This window comes from Portunus trituberculatus, chromosome 10 (genome assembly GCF_017591435.1).
Source record: "Portunus trituberculatus isolate SZX2019 chromosome 10, ASM1759143v1, whole genome shotgun sequence".
In the NCBI taxonomy this organism is placed as follows: Eukaryota; Metazoa; Arthropoda; class Malacostraca; order Decapoda; family Portunidae; genus Portunus; species Portunus trituberculatus.
Genome location: NC_059264.1, coordinates 1,176,583 through 1,186,582, shown reverse-complemented (window position 1 = coordinate 1,186,582; position 10,000 = coordinate 1,176,583). Strand labels below are relative to the sequence as shown.

Sequence of the window (10,000 nt, the reverse complement as noted above, 5' to 3'; positions counted from 1 at the left end):
GTGTGATAGATAAGTAGATGGAAGGAGAGATAGATAGGCAGATACACAAATACATACATACATAACCAGACGTAAAGACACACACACACACACACACACACACACACACACACACACACACACACACACACACACACACACACACACACACACACAGGATAAATTGGTGTTTTTGAATCTTTTGAAGTGTGAGAAAATTGAATTGAGAGAGAGAGAGAGAGAGAGAGAGAGAGAGAGAGAGAGAGAGAGAGAGAGAGAGAGAGAGAGAGAGAGAGAATGTATAAACATGTAATAAAGGAAAGTCAAAGAATATACACAAACAGTGACACACACACACACACACACACACACACACACACACACACACACACACACACACACACACAGATCTTATTTCCAAAAGGATTTCAATTCGTTTCCTTCATCACCCTATTTTTTCCTGAATTTCCTCCTCACCCCCCCCCCCTCGTTTTCTTCCTCTCCTCCCTCTGTTCCACCTTCTAATAATATCAAATCATTTATTTTTTGCTTTTGTTGTTGTTGTTGTTGTTGTTATTCTCGTACTTTATTTTGTTATTTATTTCCTTCTTTCGTTACCATTTTCTTCTTTTCTTCATAGTTGTGGTTATTTTCTTCTTTCTTCTTGTTATTCTCGTTTCATTTTGTTCTCATTCTTCTCTTTTTTCTTCCTCTTCTTTCTTCATTCCCTTATTTATCTTTCTATTGTTTCTTGTTATATCTTGTTGTCATTATTCCTCTTCTTTCTTCATCTCCTCCTTCTATCTGCCTATCGTGTCCTATTTTCTTGCTTTCATTCTTGCTCTTCTTCTTTCAACGTGTTCTTTATCTTCCTATCCTTTACTCTCGAATCTCCTCCACTCATAGTACAGAATAATTACCCACAAACCCTAGCAAAGTTCTCTCGGGTTCTGTTGTTGCTTTGGCTTTCTTTTGTGTTCCTTTGTATTCCTCTTCCTTCTCTGTTTCATCTCCTACTTCTTATTCTTGTTCTTCTTGTTATGCTATATCCTTCTTTCGCTCTTGTCTTGTTTTTTTTTTTTTTCTTTCAGTTTCTATATTTCTCCTTATTTTTGTTGTTCTTTTTATGCTGTCTTCAATTTTTTCCCTTGTTCTTATTCTTGTTCTTCTCTTTATCCTGTTTCCACATTTTTCTTCTTGTTACTGTTGTTCTTGTTCTTTTCATTCTGTTTCCACGTTCCTTCTTCATCTTGTTATTGTTCTTCCTCTTTTTCTTGCTTTTTTTTTCATCCTGTCCCCAATTTTTCTCCTTCATCTTCTTCTTGTTTTGTTATTCTATTTCTAAATGTTCTCTTTACTTGTTCTTCTTCTTGTTCTTCTTGTCATTGTCTTTCTCATCTTTCTTCATCTTATTATTGTTCTTCTTGTTGCTTCTTTTATGCTGTTTCCACCTTTCTCCTTCATTTTTTGTATTATTCTTGTTCTTGTTTAATTGTCTCCTTTTTCTCCTTCATCTTGCTGTTTCCATCTTTCTTCATCATCTTCTTGTTCTTGTTCTTCTTCTTCTTCCACCGTCCTTTCACCTTGTTATTGCTATTTTCCTTGTTTTTATGTTGTTTTCACATTTCCCCACCTTGTTATTGTTTTTTTTTCTCCTTCTCTTCCATCTCACTTCCAAACAGCTGCTCGCTCCTTCACCCAAAAGAAAACGAGGAACGCCAGCATGGAACAGCCTATATTTTGAAGTTTACAGGTTAAGTCGTTGCTTCTCACTTCCTGCCTTGCTCTCTCTCTCTCTCTCTCTCTCTCTCTCTCTCTCTCTCTCTCTCTCTCTCTCTCTCTCTCTCTCTCTCTCTCTCTCTCTCCTAAGCCCTTCTCCCTTACTTCTTCCCTCTTTTTTTTTCTTTGTTTTCTGTTTGTCTGTTTTTCTGTTTGTATCTGTTTTCCTGTTTGTCTCTCTCTCTCTCTCTCTCTCTCTCTCTCTCTCTCTCTCTCTCTCTCTCTCTCTCTCTCTCTCTCTCTCTATCTATCTATCTATCTATCTATCTATCTATCTATCTATCTATCTATCTCTCTCTCACCCCTCACTCTCTTCCTTTCTCTCTCTTTCTCAACCCTCACCTCCTTCCTCTTTCCATCTTTCACCGCCTCTTTACTCTCTCTCTCTCTCTCTCTCTCTCTCTCTCTCTCTCTCTCTCTCTCACCCCACCACTTCCTGTCCATCTTTCACCCCTCCCTCTCTCACACAGGTTCACCCCGGCTATAGACCACCACGAACACTTGTCCCAGAACCGAAGTGTTACGCCAGTCACTGAACTCTCCTCAACCACCCAAACGATGATTACGGTTAGTGTGAAGGCGACGCGAAGGAAAGGCAGGGCACGCGTGTATTGGTGAGGTGACTAAGTGAAAAGTGACTGGGAAATGTGTGTTCGTGTGTGTTTGTGTTTTCTTGGTTTTTCTTATGGGAAAGGTGAGGCGAAGCTAAGGAAGGGTAAGTGTGTATTGGTGAGCAGGTATTGTTCAGGTGACTTGGGGAATGTGTTAAAGTGTGTGTGTGTGTGTGTGTGTGTGTTCGTGTATCTCAATTGTTTTTTCTTATTATTTATTTATTGTGCTTCTCTCTTTCTTTTTCTTTCTTTCTGTTTCTATTTCTATTTGCTTTTATATTTTTTTCATTATGTCTTCTTTCTTTCATTCATTCATTCATTTTTAGTTAGATTACGTGAATTTTCAAGGTGATTTACGTTGGACACGACTAGTTTTCTCTCTGTTTTACCTTCCCCGCCTAACCTTCCTCTCTGACTCACGGCCACGGAACACTGGGAAAACAAACCAATTCGGGCTGATCAATGTATCCTGAAACACATCAATCATAGAAGTAAACGAGGGTAAAGAAAAAAAAAATACATTAAATCTAATCTAACTACTACTACTACTATTACTACTACTACTACTACCACCACTACTATTACTAGCATCACAAAATAAAGAAAAAAACTACTACTACTACTATTACTACTACTACTACTACCACCACTACTACTAGCATCACAAAATAAAGGAAAAAACTACTACTACTACTACTACTTACTACTACTACTACTACCAGCACCTTAAAATAGAAGAAAAAGTTGAAAAAAAAAAAAAAACTCAGTAACAAAGGAAAGTAAAGGAAAGCGAGGAAAGAGACAAGAGAAAGAGAGGAAGAGAAGAAGACAGAAGGAGGGAGGACACACAGAGATGAAAGGGGAAAGGAAAGGAACACAAGACAATGTAGAGGGAAAACAAATAACGCCAAATAACAGGAAACGAGGCAGTTTGTGATGAGAGAGAGGGAAAGGAAGAGAGAGAGAGAGAGAGAGAGAGAGAGAGAGAGAGAGAGAGAGAGAGAGAGAGAGAGAGAGAGAGAGAGAGAGAGAGAGAGATAATATATGGAGGTTTTAAACTGACATGAAAAAAAAAGCAAAAAGGAAAGAAAAGGGAAATAAAAAGAAAAAAGGAAACAAGAGGAAACGAAAGAAAAAAGGAAAAGAAAAGGAAAAATAAAAAGGAAAGAAGGAAGATAATTGAGAAAAGAGAGAGAAAAGGAAAAAAGAGGAAAGTAAGAACGAAAGATTGAGTAGAAAAAAAAGAAAAAGTGACAGCAAATGAGGAAAAGAGAGAGAGAGAGAGAGAGAGAGAGAGAGAGAGAGAGAGAGAGAGAGAGAGAGAGAGAGAGAGAGAGAGAGAGAGAGAGAGAGAGAGAATACCTGCATTATTCCTCCACTTCATCATTTTTTATCCCACCAACCTGTCACTAATACACCTGTCTTAATTAACACCTCTGCATCTTACACCTGCCACACCTGGACCAATTAACACACCTCACACACCTGTCAGAGCCACTCGTTAACACCTGCTCTTTCTATCACCTTTGTACATTCATTCTGTATTTTCTAAAGTCGTTTTTATTATCAGTAAGTTTGTTTTTGATGTGATTCTATTGATTTTTTCAGTTTCTTAGGTTTCTTTGTCTGTGTCTCTGTCTCTGTCTCTTTATCTCTCTCTCTGTCTCTCTCCTTCTTTTTTCCTATTCTCTCTCTTTCTCTCGTTCTTCATCTTTTCCTCTTTTCCCTTTCTTTTGCCTCCTTTCCTCATTATTTTTCTTCTTACCATTCATTTTTCTTTCTATTTTTCCCTATTCTCTATTTTGTTTCTGTCCTCTTTTCATTCTCTCTCTCTCTCTCTCTCTCTCTCTCTCTCTAAGCTGTAAAGAGTCTAGGCCTACAGGAAATAAGCCTATAAGAGGCCTGACAATTCTAACAACGCCTTTGAGAATAGATGTCACCTTCTATATTACAGTCTTGCGTTCTTAACACTGCACTAAAATAAAAATAAAATAAACTAATGGATAAATAAATGAATGTAATTAAAGACGAGATATTAGGAGAGGAATGAGATGAAGATAAGACAGAGAGAGAGAGAGAGAGAGAGAGAGAAAGCAGTGTAAGCCAGTATATCATGAAAAGAAAATGGGTAAAGACAGGAAAAATGAAATAAATGGATAGAATTAAAGATAAAAAAAAAATTAGGAGAGAAATAAGATGAAAATAAGAAAAAAAAAATAGAAAGACAAGACAAGACATTCCAACATCATGAAATAGAACACTGATAAAGGCAGGAAAAATGAAATAAAAAAATGGATGATTCACGATACAATTTTTTTTTAAGTAAAGAAAAAAAAAACATTAGGAAAGAAATAAAAAGAAACACAGTTAAAAGATAGAAAGATAAAATACTGCACTTCAATATTTCACGAAAGAGAAACGAATAAAGAAAGGAAAAATGAAATAAAAAGTGGATGATTTATGATACATTTTTGAAAGAGGAATAATGAAACGATAATTTAACACAACCTTTAAAAGAGAAGCAACAAACGACGGATTTAAAAGAGGGAAAAAAAGCAGCAATTAAGAATATCAGTCACTAAGAGAAATGTTGAAGAAAAAGAAAAAAAATGTAAACAGAATATGAAAAAAAAACACTAATGGAAACTTAAGAAAGAAACACAACGAAGGAAATATTTAGAGGAAGAATCAAACAAAATACCAAGTTACTAATAATATAGACAGAATATAAAAGAAACACTAATGCAAGCTTAAAAAGAAACACAACAAAGAAATCATTTAGAGAAACAATAACAGAAATACAAAAACCAAATCACTCAATAATTGTAGAAAAAAGATGTGAAAAAAAGACTAGACAAAATATGAAAGAAAAACGAATACAACCTTAGAAACAGAACGAAGAAAATATTTAGAGAAACAAAACACAATATAAAATACCATATCATAAAATAACTGTAGACAAAATGAAAAGAGAGAGAAAAAAAAGGAACACAGAGAGAATATGAAAAAAAGAAAAAAAAAAAACTAATATAACTTCGAAACAAAACAGAACCAAAACAAAACTTAGAAGATAAACGATTAATAATACCAGTCACTAAATAGCAATAAAAAAACATGAGAGTATTAAAAGAATGTTAAATTTATGGTTCATGAGTCACAGGAAACCATGACCACAGCATTAAAAAGAAACATTTAGAGGAAGAGCAACAGCAAATAATAATACCAAATTACTAAATAAAAACAATAAACAATGAAAAATAAGAAAACTGAAGAATATAGAAAGAATATGCTACATTTATGCTACGATAGTCACAGGTAACCATCATGAAAGCACTCAAAGAAAGAAAATAAAGGAAGAAAAAGAGGAAATAATATACCAAATCATAAAAATCAATAAAAAAAACGAATGTGGAAAGAATAAGCTACATTTATACTGCAAGTCACAGGAAATCTAACCAGAACATTTGGAGGAATAATAAGATAATACAAACTTCCAAACCACTAAATAACAATAGAAAAACGAAGAAGAGAGAGAGAGAAAACAAAAACAAGGGTATAGACAGAACAAGCTACATTTACAGAACAGCCACAGGGAACCATTAGCAGACCATTAACTGAGCAGTGGGAACCGTCAACCTGCATTGCCTGAGGTGAAACACATCAGACCTTTTTAATTGAACACAGGCTAATGATGCAGTAAAATTCATGATCCTTTAATGAGCGTGGGTGGATGAAATATGTAATGTAATTAAGAGCAAATTTGTTGATACCACAATAGCCGCGAACGATTAACTGAGCCTTGTGTTTTCTTGTTTTGTTTTTAAGGGAGGGGCTTTAGTGGATACGCCCGCTTCGCTCCCTGCATTGGAAACGTGTGTTGCCTTGTTTTGCGGTTCACACTGTTGGTTTTCATTCATAATTTGTGTGTGTTTTTTTTTTTTTGTAGTGAGGGAATTGTTGTGTGTGTGTGTGTGTGTTTGGTCTGTTTCACGTGTCATGTTTGTTTTGTTTCACGTGTCATGTGTTTGTTTTTGCTTTACGTGTCATGTGTTTGTGTGTTTTTTTTTGTGTGTGTTTGTTTTGCTTGTTGTATGAGTCATAGTGTTTTGTCTTAAAGTGTCATGGTGTTTCTGTGTTTTACGTGTCATTGGTTTGTTTCATGTGTCAGTTTGTTTGTTCTACGTGTCATTTTTTTTATGTATCATGTGTTTATTGTAAGTGTCAAGGTGTTTTATTTAACGTATCATAGTTTGTGTTGCATTACGTGTCATGGTATTTGTTTTGATTTACGTATCATGATGTTAGTTGTACGTGTCATGGTGCTTGTTTCACGCGTCATCTGCTTCTTTATTGAACGTGTCATTTGGTTTGTGTACGTGTCATTTGGTTTGTGTACGTGTCACTTTGGTTTGTGGTACGTGTCACGATATTTGGCGTTTGTTTCACGTGTCATGGTGCAAAGATGTGTGTGTGTGTGTGTGTGTGTGTGTGTGTGTGTGTGTGTGTGTGTGTGTGTGTGTGTGTGTGTGTGTGTGTGTGTGTGTGTGTGTGTGTGTGTGTGTGTTATTTTCATATTTGATGGTGAGAAAACTTCTGTAATTTATGAGTAACGCGTGTTTTTGGCTTATAATGAGAAGAGAACTTAACTTTGCTTCTTCTTCACTAACTCTTAATTTTCTTCTCCTTCCTGTAAACTGTCTCAAAAATATATTAAGACAAATTAACCACTTCTTGAAGCTTTGAGGAAGAAAATACTGAACACACACACACACACACACACACACACACACACACACTCTCTCTCTTTCTTTATCCTTCCCTCCCTCACTCCCTCTCTCTCTTACATCTAACCACTCAAACACACCAAAATTCTAAAACTGCAGCAAAAACATAAAACAAACACAAACGCTACCAGAATGAGGAGTCTATAATGCGACAAGGAGGGACAGTTTGCAATAGTTGACGGGGGAAGCACACGAGTCACATTTGCCTCAAGATAAGATATTCCAGAGCAGTCGACGAGAAGCTGCCGGCAAGCACAGAAGTCTTGGCCATTCAGAGGAGGAGAGCCTTAGAGAACGTGTTGCTGTGTTTGCGTGTCAGGTGAATGGAGCTATTTGTACCCAAGACAGAGAGAGAGAGAGAGAGAGAGAGAGAGAGAGAGAGAGAGAGAGAGAGAGAGAGAGAGAGAGAGAGAGAGAGAGAGAGACAGAGAGACAGACAGACAGACAGACACAGACACAGACACACACACACACACACACACACACACACACACACACACACCTTTATCAAACATTCAGGTGGCCTTTGGAACCTATGCATACAAATCGCACGTGTCCAAAAAGTGACCATGAATGTTTCAACTGCAAGGAGAGAGAGAGAGAGAGAGAGAGAGAGAAGATGTGGCCTTTTAAGTTATTGTCCATATTTTTGATGCTATTTTATTGATTTATTTATTTTTATGTGCGATTGGCCAAATAAATGAAGACTTTTTTTAATCAATCGTTCAAAAATGTGGTTTATAATTCTCTCACATAAAAAAGAAAACATAAACAACTTACACGTGATTATTGAATGGAAATATACCTTTCGAAATAAGTAATGGTACAAATACACGTCTACCACACCTCTCCACACCTCTCCACACCTTTACAAATCATTGCATACCTGTCCAAACCTTTTCAAACCTGTCCATCCCTTTTCAAACCTGTCCAAACCTCTTCTCATTCTTCCAAACCTGTCTACACCTGTTCACATCTTTCCAAACATGTCTACACCTTTCCAAACCTGTCCACACCTTTCCAAACCTGTCCAAACCTGTCCACACCTTTCCAAACCTGTCCAAACCTGTCCACACCTTTCCACACCTGTCCACATCTTTCCAAACCTGTCCACACCTGTCCACATCTTTCCAAACTCTTCCAAACCTGTCCACACCTTTCCAAACCTGTCCAAACCTGTCCACACCTTTCCAAACCTGTCTACACCTTTCCAAACTTGTCCACACCTGTCCACATCTTTCCAAACCCTTCCAAACCTCTCCACACCTTTCCAAACCTGTCCACATCTTTCCAAACCTGTCCACATCTGTTCACATCTTTCCAAACCCTTCCGAACCTGTCTACACCTTTCCAAACCTGTCCACACCTGTTCACATCTTTCCAAACCCTTCCAAACCTGTCCACACCTTTCCAAACCTGTCCACATCTTTCCAAACCTGTCCAAACCTGTCCACACCTTTCCAAACCTGTCCAAACCTGTCCACACCTTTCCAAACCTGTCCACATCTTTCCAAACCTGTCCACACCTGTCCACATCTTTCCAAACTCTTCCAAACCTGTCCACACCTTTCCAAACCTGTCCACACCTGTCCACATCTTTCCAAACCCTTCCAAACCTGTCCACACCTTTCCAAACCTGTCCACATCTTTCCAAACCTGTCCACATACATCTTGCCATGTCTCGCAACTTCCTATTAGAAACATCACACCACTATCGTATCTCATTTCACTTTATAATTCCCTACTTACTCTGCTAATTATCCTACATTATCACATTACCTTACCTTGTTGAACCTTATCTCATCTTACCTAATGAACATATTCTACCATACCTTACATTATCTTACCTACACCTCACCTCACCTAACCTAACCTCACCTGAACTCCCATCACACCAAGCTAAAATAAACCAAAGCAATTCTCTCACAATTCCTTTTCACCTGTCTTTGCACCTGTACCCTCCAATTACGCCTTGACTCCCTCTCCTCTACATACAGGAATCAGATCGCGTGTCCTTTCAAGCGATGTCTGAGCGTCTGGAGGCCTTTGATGGTGCGTTTCTTGAGTCTAAGACGTTCTTTGACGGTGTAGCCTCAGGACGGTGGGCTTATGTAGGTAAGTGGCTGCCAGGGGGAATGAGTGAATGAGTAACACAGAAAGAGGGAGAGAGGAAGAAAATAGAGAAAGAAAGAGACATAGGTAAGTATGTAAGTAAGTAGGTGGTAGGGGAAGTGGGTGAGTGAAAAGAGAGAGAGAGGGGGGGAGAAATAAAGAAAGAGAGACAGATAGATACATAAACACACAAACAGGAAAGTAGGTAAGTGAGTAAGTGGCAGGGAGAGTGGATGAGTGACAGGGAAGGAGAGGGAGGTGAGGAGGGAGGGAGGTAGAAATAAAGAAAGAAAGATAGAAAGAGACAGACAAACACAGAGACACACAAGCAGGAAACAGCAAGGGAGACATTCAAAAGAGGACGTGTGTGTGTGTGTGTGTGTGTGTGAGAGAGAGAGAGAGAGAGAGAGAGAGAGAGAGAGAGAGAGAGAGAGAGAGAGAGAGAGAGAGAGAGAGAGAGAGAGAGAGAGAGAGAGAGAGAGAGAGAGAGAGAGACAGGAACAGAACGTTAAAGACAAATAAAACAAGGGAAAGAACAAAGGAAAAAGGAAAAAAAAAAAAAAAGTTGGTATAAAGTTCAGAAAAAAAAATAGAAACGAGAAATTGAAGGGAAGGAAAAAGGAAGAAGAAACAAAAGAAGCAAAACAAACACAATGAAAAGAAAACAAAGCAAGAGAATAAGAGAAAAAGCAAAACTCCCAAAACCACAACCACAATCACCACCACCACCACCAC

At 37.8% G+C, this 10,000-nt stretch overlaps 1 protein-coding gene across 1 annotated transcript in view; it reads left to right on the top strand.

The window, feature by feature from the left end:
• LOC123501830 (ionotropic receptor 93a-like) overlaps window positions 1-10,000 on the top strand; it is a 70,089-nt gene that overhangs the window by 48,037 nt on the left and 12,052 nt on the right. The window contains exons 12-13 of the mRNA XM_045250858.1: window positions 2,229-2,325; window positions 9,151-9,268. Coding sequence (XP_045106793.1) covers window positions 2,229-2,325; window positions 9,151-9,268 — 215 coding nt within the window. The remainder of the gene's footprint in view (window positions 1-2,228; window positions 2,326-9,150; window positions 9,269-10,000) is intronic.